Source organism: Euleptes europaea, chromosome 17 (assembly GCF_029931775.1).
Source record: "Euleptes europaea isolate rEulEur1 chromosome 17, rEulEur1.hap1, whole genome shotgun sequence".
Lineage (NCBI taxonomy): Eukaryota > Metazoa > Chordata > Lepidosauria > Squamata > Sphaerodactylidae > Euleptes > Euleptes europaea.
Window position 1 is genome coordinate 49456155 of NC_079328.1, and position 17731 is coordinate 49473885.

General features: G+C 51.1%; 1 protein-coding gene across 1 annotated transcript; it reads left to right on the forward strand.

Annotated features, from left to right (window-relative positions):
- The first annotated feature begins 2679 nt into the window (after positions 1-2679).
- ZNF469 (zinc finger protein 469) lies at positions 2680-15832 on the forward strand. The gene has a single exon (XM_056862724.1). The coding sequence runs from the start codon at positions 2680-2682 to the stop codon at positions 15247-15249; it is 12570 nt and encodes a 4189-aa protein (XP_056718702.1). The 3' UTR covers positions 15250-15832.
- Positions 15833-17731: the final 1899 nt, after the last annotated feature.

Below are 17731 nucleotides of genomic sequence, written 5' to 3' on the forward strand. Positions count from 1 at the left end.
CGGGATTTTACCTGCCACCACCGGGCACTTGGCAACCCTACACATGTGGTGTGAAGCAGGGGTCTCAGCAGCAAATGTGAATCTATCTTTTGTAAAAGGAAATGGAAGCAAATAATGACTAATGAAGGTCCAGGATGTGTGTATTCTGTGATCCTATAATCACACCACTCAAATAATATGGTTTGGCCACTAAATTTAGCATCCTGGGAATTTCAGTAGATTGAAAATTGAATCAAGTACCTATCACTTTTAAGTTTGCAAACATTATGTGGAAGACTGGTAGCAAAAACTGGGTGGCTAAATATGGTTGCCAACATCCAGGTGAGGCCTGGAGACCTCCCAGAATGACAACTGATCCCCAGACAACAGAGATCAGTTCCCCTGGAGAAAATGACTGCTTTGGAGGGTGGACTCTGTGGCATTATTCCCCACTGAGGACCCCTACCCTGTCTTCCCCAAGCTCCACCCCCAAATCTCCAAGAATTTCCAACCCAGAGTTGGCAACCCTAACCCAGAATTGGGTATCAGCTGGCTGGTTTCTTCGATTCCATTGACCACTAGGTTTTCCAGCCTCCAGGTACTAGCTGGAGATCTCCTGCTATTACAACTGATCTCCAGCCGATAGAGATCAGTTCTCCTGGAGAAAATGGCCACTTTGGCAATTGGACTCTATGGCATTGAAGTCCCTCCCCTCCCCCAAACCCCTCCCTCCTCAGTCTCCGCCCCAAAAACCTCCTGCCGATGGCGAAGAGGGACCTGGCAACCCTATTGACCACACCCTTTAAACTTATCTTTGTATAAGGGCTGGAAACTTAGTTTGTTCAATGGAAGTCTGGATTTTCAGTTGTGTGAAGAATTTACACAGAATTGTGAACATGTGAACATGCCCCCAACAGACCCGAAGCCCACTTCCTGGGGAAAAGTGAAATAAGTTCTGCAGGTCTGTACAAAAATCTCTCTACAGGGGCCAGCTTTTTGCTCTCTCTGGCCCCACTACAATAAATGGTCCTTTGCAGTATTGTTAAGAAATTGAACTCAACAATGATTTTGGGAGGCATTTCAGGTATCCAAATGACATTCTTTTTAAAATGCTTGAATGGAAGAAGAAGCCCTCTCCTGGCCACGCGGCGTAAGTGCGTGCATTCAAATGTCCAAGGCAGGGTTTTCCTTCTGCAAAACCGCTTGCCTCTTTGAGGGCTGCTTGGGCCCCCACATCTGAATTCACACACCTCGTTGGGCTATTGTACTTCAGATGCCTCCCACGAGTGTAGGAGGTGGGGTGGCAGAAGGCAGCAAAAGAAGGTTGCACCAACTCAGGTAATTTTTGTTTAGGATTTATGACAGCTCTCAGCCCTGGGACCTGTTTGCATACTGGACTTCAGTCTTGGGCCATGTAGTATAACCTCTGACTGTGTGCAGAATACATGTCCCTTGCTCCTAATTGTGGTCACAGGCATTTAGCCTTCCTAGGATAAGAGTTCGTTGGTCTTTGCTTTCTGCAAACTATGCCAAACTATGCAAAATTTAATTATTCAAGAGGGCTTTTCTGCACAGGTAATAGGTTGCAGTGTACAAAATAGTTCTCAAAGTTACTTGAATAAATTACTAGGGATTTTGGTCTATAGTACTGTGTATAGTTACTGTAAATAGGATCCTACTATGTTATTTTTGCACCACTTAATGTGTCATGTTAATACTCATGCTCTGGCCATTTATGCAGGGTCAATTTTGTTGCTCGCTCAAAGCTGTTTTTTTAAATGCGACTTTTAAAATGCTTATTCGGGGTCTCGATGCAAAAGGAGAAATTCCACCCCCACTCGCCTGCTGCTTTGTTCCTTCCATTAGCAACCTCTGTTTGCATAGCTATGCGGGGCTATGAATTTTGCCGCTGGGATTCTTCCCAGCGGCAGAGAAAACACAAAAGGTCGCTTTAATGGGGCTCTTAAGAAATGCGAAGTTGGTATTCGCTGGCTTCCTGCAAAACTCAAAAGAAGCTGCGGGGGCACTTCAGCCTGGAATGCGCTGCTAATTACCAAGCATAAATGGCCTATGATTGAGCTCTATATTTTAGATTTCTGGTTGGTTCCAGACTTCTACAATCCTAGTCTTATTGCATTGCTTCTTAGCAGTAGAAAAGAGCAAGAGTCCGGCAACACCTTAAAGACTAACAATTTAAGGTGCTACTGGACTCTTGCTCTTTTCTACTGTTAGTGATAGACTAACACGGCTACCCATCATGCATTGATTATTGAATGTCCCATTTTATTGATTGTATTGACTCACTCTGTGGAATCTGCCTTGAGTCCGTGAGTATCAGGTGGACTATAAATAATATAAACAAATAAATAGACTCAAGAAGAGCATGCCCCAGTCCTTAGGTCTGATCAATATATACAGTAAATAGTGAAATGTCGGTGTTTTGAGATGGGATGTAACAGCAGACTCCTGAAACTCATTAGGACCTTTCTGTCTTGTAGGTCTCATGTGAAATTGTGAGATGAACCCCCATCGCCCTTCACACGCAAGTCCGGTCCAGTGGCCAGGATGGAACAAGGAGCTGTCCCAGAGGCCGAACTGCCTCGTAGCTGGCTGAGAATGGAAGGCGATGCATGCAAAGAAGCACTTTTGTGCTGAGAAGCTGAGGAGACCGGCTTCTTTTTAGGTCAGTTCCTTGGTACAATGATGGGAGAGACCCAGCATGTTTACGTCACCAACGATATTGAGTCCAGCGCACAAGACAAAGACATCAGCTTTGAGCAGTTCGGCAAGAAAGACGTGGGTGATGCCTTTGACAGTAGATTGCTGGACAGCTCGGAATCGTGTTTGCACAACGGGGCCGAAAATGGGTCCAGTTTCACCAACACCAAGGACAAGGAGACTCATAACCAAAGGGAAGCTGTGATCCGGCCCCAGCAAACGGGCAAAATCGACTTCAAGTCCCTGCACAACAGATCCAACTTCCCCAGCGACAGCCCTTGGGGGGCCATCAAAGGAAGCCCCCAGTCTCCCACTGGAAAGAGCCGAGCGAGAGATAAAAACAAGCGGTCGGGGAAAGGGGAGCGTGGCCACCAGCAGCTCTACCGGCTGACGATCAGCAATGCCAGACCCAACCCCACCATAGGCATCGCTTACCCTCAGCAGAAGGTCACCCCTCCCAAGAAGGTGGAACTCAGCCGAGGACCCGTCTCGGGAAGCTACCGTTTCCATGTTCCCAGAATCCCCGAGAGGGAGGTGGAACTCCAACAGGAAGATCTCAGCTTCGCCCGCTGCTTCCCAGAGACCACCTCAAGCCATATTTCCAGCAACTATACCTCAACGACAGCAGCTGCACGCCCAAACCATGGCGCGAAGATGCAGCCACCGGTTGGCGTTCCTCACGAAAGTCCTGGCAGCAGTGGGCAGTTACATTATTTGGAGTTTCAAGGAAATGGGAGTAACTCGTGGCATTCACCAGACAAAAGCCTTCCGGGTACTAACAGTGGACTGTCTGCCCCAAAGACCTGCCCCTTCCCTGAGAACAGCAAATCAAATGCACACTGTTTGGGGCCTTCATTGTTTCAGTACCCTTTCCAGGCTTTGCACAGCCCAGCTGCGGACTCTTTCCAGGGTGACGCCAACCCTCAAGACTACGTCGACGTTTCATTGGCCACCAGTCAGGCCTCTCATGGTGCTTTGGCCTTCCATTCTTCCTCCAGGGACTGGAAAGAGGAAGCCCTCGGCAACCGTCCCTATGAGAACGTGGCTCTGGAGAGCAGGATCTATGGGTTGGCTCCTCAGCTGACTCAGTTCCTCCAGCCACCGACTCCAGGGCCTTTGCCTTGCTACAAAGGAAGGAACGAACATTCCACTGACCACAACGGTGCTATCTCTCCTTCTGGTGCTATTGACCAAAACCCAAGCACTTTGCAAGAAAACCAAGCTGTTTTCCCACCCAGTTTACATGTTTCTAGTATGCCAAAGCCAATCGGTAAGAGGCAGTCCTCCCTGAAAGACAATGTAGCTAGTCAAAGGATACTGGACGCAGGTAGCTTGCTAAGAAGGAACATGCCACAGCTCTCTCTCCCCCAAGTGCACTTTCAGAACAAGGCTTACGGCGACCCTCCAGCGAGCGGCTTGAGCAGCCCGGGTTCAGTGCCTTTCGAGAAGAACCTTTCCACTACAGCTCAGACCCACCCCCGGCTTTTGCAGGCCTGGGAGGTAGGCAAGAGGCCTTATTCTCCCATGGAGCAAATCGCGATGCCTTACCCAAGCCCTGTTGGAAACCAGCTCTCCTTCGGGAGTCATTCAGGACTGGAGCAGAGGCACCACGTCAAGAAGGCCTGGCAGCACCTCCACCTCGCTTCCACCGTGCCTGGCCAGAACCGGATCGAGCTGTCGAGGAAACTCGCTGGACAGAAGCTCCCTTTCTCGTCAGAGTGGGAAGGAAACAGCAAGGCACACAAGGGGGCCTCTGGCTATGCTGGGAAAGTGCTGCTGACTGGGGAGGGGGCCATCATGCACAGGCCCGACCCACCCCCGCAGAACTGTGGCTCGGCGAACACCTTCTGCTTTGATGGAGCAAAAGATGCCGACCTTCCCGCTGCGTGTGGCTTGAGGAGCAAGCCCCTCTTCTTCAACGTGAGCCAAGCAGTACCCCCGTCGAACTTGGCCGGATCCCCAAGCGATTCCCCTCTCCCGTCGCCTGCCCCCAACCCCACCAGCGGCAGCACTTGCTCGTCCCTCTCTCCCCTGTCCAGCAGCCCCAGTAGCCACGGCTTTGAAGACGGCACGCCGCTGACCACGCCCCCCTTCTTTCACCATCCGTGCCACCCGAAGGATGGCCATAAGCCCGTCCACATTTCAGAGCCTCTGTGCACTGGTTCAGTCCACTACCATGTGGCAGACCCTGTCAAAGCCTTCCACCTCTCGCACGAAGCCTCGAAAGATGACCTTCTTTACAAAGGCATCCCTGGGGAGGGCCACTTCCACAAGCCAAACGTGGAGGTCGCCCAAGGGTGCCTGGAGGGCTTTGAGGCAGAGGTGCCTCCTCCGCCTTATTCCTCGCATCACCTTCTGGCCAGCTCGCTCAGCAGCGCAAATCTTGACCAGCTGGACGTGTTCCTGACCTGCAAGCAGTGCGACCAGAACTTCAGCAACCTGTCTTGTTTCTTGGAGCATCGTCAGTTCTGCAGCTCGCACATGGCTCTGCAGGGTCAGACAAAGGACAACTCCCGGGGGACAGAAACCAGGAAGCAGCAAAACTTGCCTCTCGATTCCGGAAAACACATACTGGGACCGCTGCTCCTGCAAAGTTCTCATTTGCCGTTGCTCGCTTTGAACAAGACTGTCGATTTCCTGGCAGACGGAGAGGGCAAAGGAGAACCCAAAGAGGATCCTCTCAAGATGAACCAGCTCAGCGGCCTAGCAACGAACCCCATGCCGCTTAGCACCTCCGACTTGGAGATCGATGACGCCAAGCTAGACAGTTTGATCACTGAAGCTCTGAACGGACTGGGATACCAGTCGGACAACCCAGAAATCGACAGCAGCTTCATAGATGTGTTTGCGGACGAAGAGTTGGTGTCTGTGAAGGTTGCCGGCAGCGGAGCACCTCACAAAGTGAAGGATGGCTTCGCCTTAGGGAAGAAAATGAAGCATGTGGGGATGGATGAGAATGTGAAAATGGGCAGCTGTTGCGACGATCATCCCTGTGGAGACCTGACCAAAAACCAAGCGTCCGGGAAGCAACAGGGGCCTAAAGAGAGGGCGGCAACCTGGTGTCCAGACCATGGAGGAGAACAGTTTGAAAAACAGAACAGCACAGAGTCAGTTCGAAGCACTGCTGTGGACCCAATGATGTACAACAGGGTGCAACAAATGGATGCCAACACCCAGCTGAAGATAGGAAGGAGAAGCTGCTGCGGATCACTTCTGCCAGTGAAGCAGGCCACCAAAACCTTTTCAGAGTTGAAGCAACCAAAGCACGTGAGGTGTGCTTCTTCTCTGGTGAGTGACCTCCAGCCAGTTGGTCAGCCTGTCACCTCTGCTGGGAACGCCAAGCTCTCTGCGAAAGAGGCAAAGAAGCGGAAGCTGCGGAGTGGGACGTGGAGCAAGGAGCTCATTCACAAGATCGTCCAGCAGAAAAACAAGCTCCACAAACTGCACGCCAAGAGCGCCAAAGCCGTCCCGCGGCCCTCACTTGCCGACCGACTGCTGCCTGAAACGAAGGACAGCAAGTTTGGTGAATACGAATACGTTTCAGAATCGGATGACGAGAGGGTGGAATACGCCAAGCGGCACTGCAGGCGGAAGCTGGGCTCCAGGTTCAGCGGCAGGCTGAGAAGTGGCTTCAGCAGGAGACGCCAAGGGAGAGGGGGAAGGGAGAAGGGGGACAAGGAGCCGGCAAGGAGCTATGGGCAGCAGCGGAAAGCCAGAGAGGGGCCCAAGAGGCCTTTGGGCAAGGAGGCTGGGAGGAAAGATGGCTGCACGGTCAGGTTGCGAGGCAGAAGCAGCAGGTCCTCCACCAGCAGCTGCCGGAGCACCCCGTTCTCCAGCGAAACTAGCAGCAGCCCCCAAAGCACCGAACGAGCTGATTCAGACACAGAGAAGGAAGGCGAGCAGAGAAAGAGGCCCCCGCAGAACCCCAAGCGTGCAGAACCACTTTCGAGAGAACTCCTGAATGTTCCTGAGAGAGAAAAGCTAGGAAGAAGCCGGGCCATCACCTGTCACTGGTCCGGAGAGCCAGACGGCGTCGACTCGGCAAAAATCCTCCCTCCGGTTTTTAAGCTGCATCAAAACAATAGTCTGAACATCTCTCCAATCAGTTCTACGAATGAAGAGGAAGGATTGCTACGTAACAAAGAGAACCTGCACCGCAGCAAAACTGCGCTTGGCAAGAGCCCAACTGTGCTTTTTGGGTCTGAAGAGTTGGAGGAGTACCATAGGAGGTCCAGCCACAATGAAGATGAGCCAAGGGCTGCGGACAAAGCCCTAGAGCCATGTGAGCAGCTAGCAATAGACCAGCGCTGGCACCAGTTTACCGCCTATAATGGGCAGTACCCTGTTGGAGAACTGATTGGTCCTTCCTGCACTGTCAACCACAGAACCCCCATTGATGAGAACACTGCCTATGAAAAAGGGGATGCCAAACATTTAGAGAAGCAAAAGGAGTTCGTTGCTCCCCTCAACTGTTTTAGTGATAATCCTGTTGGTTTGGACATAGCCGAGAAAGGAGCGAACCCGCTGGTCAACGCCGCTGACACGTTTTATGACTGCAAAGAATTATCCAGCAGCTATGAATCACCAGGTCTCTTCTCAGGCTCTCCAGTCGTTGAGTCACCCCACAGTGACAATGTGTACTTGTGCCAGGGAGACATCGGTGTCGGCTCGTTCAAACAGAAGCACCCTGTGATCTTGCCATACGAGGCTGACCAAAGCAAGGTCCCATCACCTCTGAGCTTTGACTCTTCCTCTGTCTTTGGAGAGATCCCTGTCGCTGACTTTGACACCACCTTATATGACAGTGTTTCTTCAAGCAAGGACAGTTATGCCACCTTTCCATGCGCCAGTCATCCGCTCGGCAAGATGACCCCCTTTGACCAGCAGTACTCTTCATTCCTGCAAGAAAAGGACTGGAACCAGTTCGTAGAAGTGTCACCGGTTTTACCAGAAGACCTTGCCCCATTTCATAGCCTTTCTGTTGAAAAACCATTAGCAAAGAGGTTCCCTGGCGAGATCAGCCAAATGCCAGTGCCTTTGCCTGAAAGGATTGCCGATTACAACGAACCTTTTATGAACAGCATATCGGACGATGACCTGGAGATCAAAAGATTAGTCACGGAGTTGGAAAGCCAGCTACAGACTAGCAAACTTAGCGTGGAGCCGGCAGATGAACACCACACCCCTGAACACCCCACTGATACAGAACAGGAGTCTGTCAACCAGTTTTCACCCTTAACCGTGGAGCAACAGGGTGATGGAAAGGCATTGTTCTTAGTGGAGGATGAATTTGAGAATGCGGGCCTTCTTGCCACAAAAGCCTGCCTCTGTGAAAATTCTGCCAATGAGAAAACTCTACTTCCAGATTTAGATACCAAGTATGGAAACCACAGGGACCTTTGGCCTTGCTTGGTCCAGTTCAGTCCTTTACAGTCTACCATGAATGCATCATCAGCTGCTGATCTAATCTTGGTTGGCCCTTTGAGCTCCAAAGAGTCCCGTGAGAAACTTCATGACAATCTGAAAGATGCTGAAATCCCTGGGGAAGATGGCTTCAGGGAAACAAGGGGTGCACCTACCAGAATTATACCAGTATCTGACAATGTAGAGGTTCTCAGCTACACAGACCATTTGATACAAAGCCCTGATCCTTTGTTCCCTAAGACCCTGGAGGCAGCTGTGCTAAATATTCATGAGGCTTTGCCAGTGGAAGCAGATGGTTTTCCAGAACTGCCGCAAAAAGAGAAAATGTTTGACGGTGCTGCAGAGCTGGACTCCTATGGTCATCGGGTTCCTAGTTTGAAACCAGAATTTGGACTACAAGATGTCAGAGCTCAAGAGGATGATGGCACCTTGCCTTCTAGCACCCAGCGTGTCAAAGAGCCAGAAGAAAGACCCTTGAGCAAAAATAAGGCACCTGAAATGCTGGGATCTCAGGAAGAAGATGGATCTGTGCTGCTGGAAAAGGCCAAGGGAACTGAAGGTGCCACAGCTTGCCAAAGCCCAGTGTCCTGTGATAAAGCCAGCAACGGGAAAGCCTTGCTCTTTGATGCATTGCCCTGTCCCAAGGAGGTGGAAGGAGGTGCAGAATATGCTTCGGCCCCCCAGGGGAAGTCAGCGAACCCACTGCAGCAGCTGCAGCTGTTCGTTGCCAGGACAGTTAAGAACAACGAGGAAGACCTGCTACTGCCCTGTTTCCCAGCCCTGCATCCGGCCCCTCTCCTGCCCACGAGCGCCATTAGGCAGCCTGACCAGGAAGAGAGAGAGGCAGGCAGTGTGGAGAGTGCAGAGGTGACTGAGAGTCCCACACCGGGGGAAAGGAAGGGGATTGCGGGGGACGAACTGGGGAGCAAGGCGTCCGATTCATCAGAACTGTGTTTGGAAGCAGTCGAGCAAGCGGAGCGTTTGGGGGGGAAAGTCTCTCCCGCCACAGAGCAGTCGGTGCTTCCGTGCCCTGAACAACATGGACTCCCAGAGCAGCGCTCGAAGGATGAACGTTCAGTGGAGGCTGACATCAATCGGTGTGCAGATGGCCTTTCACCAGGGCACAGTAACCTCTCTCTGCTCAGCAACTCAATGGTAACCTCATTGCTAAGGGAGGAGGGAGTGCAGGGTGCTCAGGTTACAGGAGAGCAGACAAAAGCAACCTTGGCATTTAGGAGCCACAGAAAATCCCCCTTAAGCCCTGGATCATTTGAGCAAGAGACGCCAAGCCCCACGCTACCGGCAGGGCTCATAATCCAAGTCACACACTGTTTCCCTTGGAGTGAAGCAGGCCGCAAGGAACAAGCGTCATGTGCCATGAAAACCCAGAGCGGGGATCAGTCACAACACCACACATCTGCAAAGCCCACCAGCCCTTCTGAAAGTCATTACCAGGATGGTTACCTCTTGCACAAAGCCAGCCCAGGCTCAACAGAAGACCTGGGAAAACAAGCGAGTCCCTGTGTAGAAGCCTCCCAGGACAGTTTCCCTGTGGAATCTGGCTTTGCTGATCAGAAATGCAGGCAGGAAGATAATACAACCAACGTAGCACTTCCTGACTCTGGAGAGCTAGCATCTCAAGAACTCCGATGTCTGACCACTGTACCTGAGGGCCAGCCCGTTCCACGTTGCACACGCAGATACTCCTCCAGTGAAGAGAAGGCAGCCATTGGGAGTCCTTCAGAATACAAGCAATGGAAGGAAGCACCCCCTTTTACTCCCGTGTTGCAGCACTGTAAAGCCATGTCTCCACTGCTCTTGGACATGATGGGCAACCTGCAGCAATGTCTTGCAGAAAGTGCAGCTGGTGCTTCAGCAGAGCCTCCAAAGGGCATCACTGCACAGGCGGCCTCTCCTCTGTGCTTGGGAGGTCCGACAGCTCCTCTTGCAGGACAGGAAAGAGCCTTGACATTACAAACCAACGGCAGCCAGTCCCCTGATGGGCCACTTTTTATGCATAAAGACCTTCCCGAAGGTCAAGATAGTGATACACTCTCTGCCAGGGAGAGGATTGCCAGTTCTCCTTCAGTTTCCCTACAGGGCATCTTTCTTGGCCCTTCTCCATCAGACCTTTACACTAATCCGCACAGGGATGAAGAAGTAGAGCAAAAACTCCAGGGAGCAAAAGAAGTTGAAAGCCATTCCCCAGAGGTCAGTAAAGATGAATCCCAGCATGAGGTTTTCAGCAAAGGTGTAAATGTTCCAGAGACTCTAGCAACTGACCTCACCGAAGCAGACGAAGTGGCAGTGGCCCAACTCAGTGCTAGCCGTTGTCCAAAGTCTGGGTGTAGTGACACTCCTCAGAACTTAGACAGTAGGCAGAACGAGATGAAGAAGGAAGGCTGTGATTGGGATGAGCAGACAGAAATCTCTTCTAGTTCCAGGGAGCAAGAAAATAGCAAACATGGAAACCCTGAAGATGATTCCAGAACAGGACAGCTGGGAGGAAAGAGACCGCAGGTTGCCGGCGATGCTTGCTCCATTTCTTTTAGATCCAAAACTGGGTTGATGAGACACAGGGCTGCGAAATGTCAGGAGAACAGGCTTAGGGCTTCGTTGGTGGGGCCAAGCAAGCCAGCCTCCAAGAGGAACGCGAAGGCTTCGGTCAAAGAAAGAGGGTGCCGCTCACGCGCTCCAAGAACAGCTTCTGGCCAAGTCGTTCCCAGATCCTGCAGAGGGCGGAGAAAGGAGCCCCGTGCTGAGATCCAGGAAGTGGTTAGCAGGGTGCTGAGTGACCTGAGCGTCATTTCATTCGATGCGACCCATGAACTGCAAAGCACAGACTGCCTGAGTGAAGAAATGAAAACAACCTCAGCAGCAGCACCAGATGAGCCAACGCCTGATGCTAGAAAAGATTCAAAGACAGGAGGAATGGAGGAAGAGGCCAAGCCTGTTCGCTCAGGCAGCTTTGCTGAGAAGAAACTGAGAAGGAAAGGGAAGAAAGGGAAAGGGAAAGGCATTCCCAATCAGGATGAGGTCATTGGATGTTCTCATGTGGAAAGTGAGATCCCCGGCACCGTCAGCCTCACTCCCACCATGATCTCTAAAGACATGGAAAACCGCTGCACCTCCACAGAAGCGCAGGCCGAGGGCCAGCCATCTTTGCTCCCTCACAATCTGAGAGTCAGTGAATCTGAAGTAGATGAAAGAATATCCTCAGCCAAAGAGACCGCGAGGGGAGAGACTCTTCAGGATGTATGGCGTGGCGATGGAGAAGGGATGGAAGATCCAAAGGTAGAACAAAAGCTCCCCACGCGAGACAGTTGGCAAACTGGGTCCCCAAAGCAAGTCGGGGAAACGTTGAGCAACCTTTGTGAAGAGCAGCATGACAGCAGAAATGCGGAGGAACCAGAGGCAAAGGACAGTCCTTTGGAAGAGGCAAATTGTACAAATCACAACAGCCTATTGATTCTTACACTGAGCCCCAAGAGTCAGCAGCAGCCCTCGGATTCTGGAGCAGACAAAAAGGGTTCCATAGAAGATACCTCAGAAAAAGCAGCTGAGGGTTCCCCTTATCCTATGAGTTCCAAGCCCTGGAGGACAGAAGAGCTTCAGCAGAGTCACGAGTCTTGTAACGATGGTCCAGACCTGCAGAGTTTGTTCGATGACGACACCACGTTTTCACAACTTTTCCCCAGGAATGATCAGTTCGCCCGGAGGAAGTGCACTCGCGTGTATGGAAAGCGGACCAAAAAGCTGAAACCTGTTGCTGAGGCAAACGCCAAGCCAGAAGTTGCGAGAGACCTGTTCACGATCCGGATGGCTTCAGACCTTGGGGAAACCAGCTCTTTCTGTGTCACCAGAGAAGATCCTTGCGAGTATGAAACCATCTCCATCGACGACGCGCTGATGCTCAACATGTGTCACAGTAGCAAAACAATGCCGAGCAATACCAGTTCCAGCTCTGCCAAAAACATTGCTCTTCAGCCAGATACCAGACAAAGGGAAGAAGCTATTGATTTGAAGAAGGACGACACATTAAGCTTCCTGTGTCCAGCGAGTCCAACGGAAGCTCTTCCAACCTTGAGCAGCTGGGGCGCTCTAGGGAAAGAGACAGAAGCCGCCTCTGCTGATGGACCACTGCTCGGTTCACCCACGGAGCTTTCCAATGGCCATTCTGTGATGGAAGCCAGCCCTGAACCTCCGGATCTGGAAGAAGAACCCTACAACACGCAGAGGAATGAAAATCCCATCTTGCCTGAATTTCATACAGTTGATATGGAGATGTTGAACACAAAGTTTGAGGTGGGGGACAGGTCCTGTTACCCTGCTGGAGAGGATCACCTCCATCCTACAGACGAATGCACCTTAGGTTTGAAGCAGACATCCGTCGTTCAAGGCAGGCCAATCAGAAATAAGCTAGAAGAAGGGAAGCCGGGGAAACCCCGCAGCGACTTAAACCTCAAGACGAAAGAGAAGCAGTACAAATGCAAGGTTTGCTTCCAGTGGTTCCTCACCTTAGGGGAGCTGGACTTTCACAAGCTGACCCACAACCCCTCCCCTCCTCCCACCTGCTACATGTGTGTCCAGAGGAAATTCAGCTCACGGGAGCAACTGAGGGATCACTTAAAGGAGAAGCATGCCAAGAACAAAGCCGGCCTGTGGGCGTGCGGGATGTGCCTCAAGGAGATCTCGGATGTCTGGATGTACAATGAGCATTTGAGGGAGCACGCGACTCAGTTTGCACGGAAAGGCCAGGCCCAGAAGTCCGTCTTGGGGATGCCCGGCTGCTTCGTGGAAGAGGACGCGGCCATTACTCACTTCCTCAACTCCATCCTGTGTCGGAAGCCCAGCAAGTCCTCCAAGAACGCAGAGCCTGGCAGCAAAGCTCTCGTTTGCAAAGAGAGCAAGGCCCCCAGAGAACCTCAAGGGCAAGAGGGAAAGGTCGGCAAGGACCTCTCTGAAGGCATGGTCAGAACCAAGCCGCCAGCCTCCTCCCCCAAAGCACCAGCAGTTTCATCCCCAGATCCCTCCCCAAAAGCCGACGGGCCCCTCAAGGTGGTGCCTATGCACCCCGAATGCAAAGACCCTTCCCGGGACTGCCATCACTGCGGGAAGCAGTTCCCCAAGCCTTTCAAGCTCCAGCGCCACCTGGTGGTGCACAGCTTGCAGAAGATCTACCTGTGCCACAGGTGCCCCATGTTCTACCAGGAGACCAAAGAGCTCCGGAGCCACCTCAGCCAAGAGCATGGGGCGGCCGAGGAGGCGGACATCAAGCACACCACGCTGTACGCCTGCGAGCTGTGCGCGGACGTCATGCACGTCATCAAGAAGTCCTTCATCTGCAGCACCTGCAACTATACCTTCTCCAAAAAGGAGCAGTATGACCGGCACATGGAAAAACACCTGGCCGGCGGCAGCAGGACCTTCCGCTTCCAAGGAGTCATGCGGCCGGGGGTCTTTCCGAAGGAGGGAAGCAAGAAACTCAAGGAGGACTTGCGCCCCAGGGAAGGCACGCCTGCCGCCAAGAAGAAGAAGGTTCTCCACCACAACAGCTCACCTGTGCACCTGGGTTGCCTTCGTTCCCCTCAGCTAGGGGGCGAAGCTCTGCTACCTCCAAATGAGCCTTTGTCTGCAGCCGGCCGTGTGATTACAACGCCTTCCCCCCAGGGCCCTGTCAAAACAGAGGGCCAGATGGGAGAGATCTCTGGTCTCTTGGCTGAAATGGGAGAATCTCAGTTTGAGCGTCTGCCTTCACCCTCTCCCCTGGCACAGCAGCAAGCATCAGGCCGCCCAGAGGTCAGGCACACGGCCGGAGTTCCCACGGGCCAGCTGATGAAGCGAAGCTTGTCAGATGAGAATCCTCCTCCATTCTTAGACTCTCCTGATGCAGTTAGCATTGATCTTGCCAGCTTAGCACATAAACACCCGGAAGCACAAAAGCTGTCTCCACCTCATCTCTCTGAGAAGCACAAGCAAGTAGAGACTCCTGAAACGGTCACCTTTAGCAGTGAGGTTGAACATGCCTTAAGGACTTGGGACAGTTCACACGTGCAAGAAGACCCAGTGGGCAAGATGCTCGCGCTTCCTGCTGTGAGTTTGGGGGTTACAGAATGCAAGGGGCCTGGTAAAACACAGCGGATCAGCCATCCTAATCTGAATGAAACAGTTCCTCAGGAAAGTGCTTGTAAGCTAAATTCACCTGAAGCTGCCTTCCACATTTTACCTCTGAAGGATAAGACATCGTTGCCTGCCCTAAATCGGCCTGCCAAAGAGATCCCTTCCAAGAAAGACATGGGTGGTCAGGCTGACCTTGAGAATGGCACGAACACCCAGAGTTCCCTAGGTGGTCCAGGAGAGGTTCAGAAGCCCCCCTGCCTAAAAGACAAGGCCTCGCCAGAGATGGATGCTTGCCCCAAAGACAGCAGAGTCCAGGTGGGCGTCAAAGATACAGGGACCATCCCAATCAGTCCTGCAAGTGGCCACCTCCCGAGTGACACGGGAGGCACCCAGGTGAGACACAACCACTCTGAACCCGGCAGATTCCAAGAAAGACCCCTTTCCAACAGGCTCGCCAAAGCACTCCCCAAAAAGCGGAGGGAACACAAGTCCTCTCACAAGGGCAGCTCAGCCTCCCGTGAGAATATCGAGGGGGACGGAGGCAAGAAGAAGAAAGTCCGAGGGCCAGAAGCCACAAGGGGAGATGGTGCTGGAGGCTTCACCAGGGCCGACTGGTCGAACAGCGAGGCTTTAGCACTCTCCCCTCGAAGGAGGGATACTCACTGCAACAAACTGACCCCCGTGCCCAAGGTGTCCATGGCAGGTGGCCAGCTCAAGAAGATGGTGCTTGACCAGTGTTTCCAGAAGAAAGCAGAGATCCGCCATTCCAATGGAGACTTGAGGCGCAAGAAGGACGTCTTGGGCAAGACCTACCACCCCCTCTTAGCCAAAGACCCCTCCCCTTCCCTGGGCAGCTCTCTGAACAGGCCCAGAGCTGTCCAAGGTGCTAAGCTGCCCGAGGCGCAGCACTACCGGACGGCTGAATCCCAGAACAATCTCCTAAGCCAACTGTTTGGGCAGAAATTAACTAGCTTTAAAATTCCTTTAAGAAGAGATACTTCTGAGTAATTTATGAAAGTGACTTACAGTGATCCTTCGCTGCTTTCAAGGGGGGGGAATTATCAAAGCATTGAGTTCGTTTGCGTAGCGTGATTTCTCTGTCTAGCTTAAATGAACTTGCACTGCAGCCTCTGAAATAGTTTTGCTTTTGTGTCTTGATAATCTACTTTAATTCACCTGATTTATCATGCAAATGCTAGAACTTTGATGTTGCTGATGATTTTCATGAACTAAAACTGTAATCGCTTTGGGCAGAGCGAAGCGTCAAGAGGAAATGCTTTATTGGAGAAGTGCTGAGGTTATGGGGATACTTTCAAATCCCAGCCCCCTTTTGAGACTGTGTCTCTGTTATCTTTGTACAAAGTACTTGAAGAGATGAACTTCATTCCAGAGACGTCTTATTCATAAGGTGCAGTACACTGTAGAAAGCAATTTTTTTTCTCCTGAAGATTTTGCACAAATAATCCTGAATGATTTCATTTAATTGGGAGCAGCCTAAGACATGATACAATTTAAAAAAATTAAATTAAGAAGGAAGCAGGCCCTGGTTTTGACAGACATCCATTCCCAAGAATGTGGAGTTAAGAATGAACGGATTGGTGCCGCCTCGGGGGCCTGTTTGTAAGAAGCTGCCTTTTTTTTAGACCACTGTAGATGTTGCTGAAAGGGATTATTTTTAAAGAAAAAAATTTATATCCCCCTCCAACCTAGCTGAACTGCACCTTGAAGATTTTTTGACATTGTTTCTTTTTAATTATTATTTTAATTATTGATCTTTTTTCCCGTGAGAAAAAAAACTGTGCCAATTTACCACACCCCCTCCCATAAATACAGTACTGTCCTAATTACCTGTAAGGAATGGTTTCTAACTCTTACTGTATTGAGATAGTTGCTAGACTTTGGGCTTTCACTACGCAGTTAACTGGTGCTATTTTTGTTTATGTAATGTGAATACCGACAGGAACAAACCAGTCAAGGAAGGGGTGGGTGGGGGAGACACAACACTTAAGTGAACCGTTGCCTGTGTAAACCTGACACACAGAGAGGGAACAGGGAGGGGGGGTATCTTGCATGTTCTCTTGCAAACCTGGTACTCCACAGCGTACGCAAGCACAGTTACATCTTGAGGTTTGAATCTCAGGTGCAGATTAAGACTCGGAGGGTCACCCGTCATTTTTAGGGGCCTCCGACGTCACGGAGGAGAAGAGAAGGTGCACTGGAAGAGTTGGGGGGGCAGGCGCGCCGCGTTCTTCGTGTGTGTCTTGCAACTATATGTGTTTTGTTGTTAAGATTTTAAAAAAGGAATTAAGTGGCTTTATCCTGTTAATATGTACCTTTACAGTTCTCTGTGTAAAAAAAATAATAATAGGTTAATTATGCATCGGGTGCAATGCGTTACGTTTAAAGTTTTTATTTTGATATTTGTCAGAGAGCAGAGAAAAGCGCTGAAAACGCCCGGTTTTTTTTGTTTGTTTGTTTTTTTATAATGTTGTACAGGGGCCAATTGAGCACCTCTTTAATGTTGTTGAATAAAATATGAGATGAACAATACCCAGTGGTACTGTAAAACAGGGCCTGGATTTCTCTTCTCAAATATAGTCCAATATTTTCACAGAAGCTTGCCGGTCTGTTTTGCATTTTTCAGACAATCTGCTTTCTTATCATTTGGGGTGTGGTGAGAGAGATGTGGGAGGGGGGAGATGGGCATGGAGGGGTCCTATGTGTATATGGCATGCAGATCTGGCCTTAACCACCACATGACGAGCTAGATTAGGGCATGGATTCATTACTTGAAACCCAATAAACTCATGGAACTCACTGCCCCAGGATGTTACAATGCCACTGCCAGAGAATACAATGACCTGCCAGGTGTCTATCCAGCTGTGTCCACAGCTGCTAAGCTTGGTAACCAAGAGACTGTCTTCCATTTTCAGAGGCTGTGGAACCTAGTGGTGAGTGATGCCCGCATCTCGCTCTGGGCCACCTGGAGAGAAAGTGCATGTGTAGCAGTTAGTCAGCCTCTTCCTTGCTCTGATATTGATTGATTGATTGATTGATTGGTTTCAATTTGTAGCCCGCCCTTCCCGGCCGAAGCCAGGCTCAGAGTGGGTAACATCATTTAAAATACATCATGAATAATCAATAGTAAAATTAACCATAAATTCTAAATTTAAAACAATAAAATCCCGATTAAACCCCCAGAAACTCCAGATGGTGCCTAAATTCCCTCATGTTGCCCAGGATAAGCGGCAGGTTGCTCCCTCGGGTGACATAAACATAAAATGGAAAGGGAGGGCAGCAAAGATGATATTCGCGGCTGCCCTCAGTTGTAGGCCTGGCAGAACAGCTCCATTTTGCAGGCCCTGCGGAACTCTTTAAGGTCCCACAGGGCCCTGATGTCACTAGACAGAGCATTTCACCAGGCCGGTGCCCAGGCCAAGAAGGCCCTGCCTCTCGTTGAGGACAGCCGCACACTCTTAGGGCCAGGGAG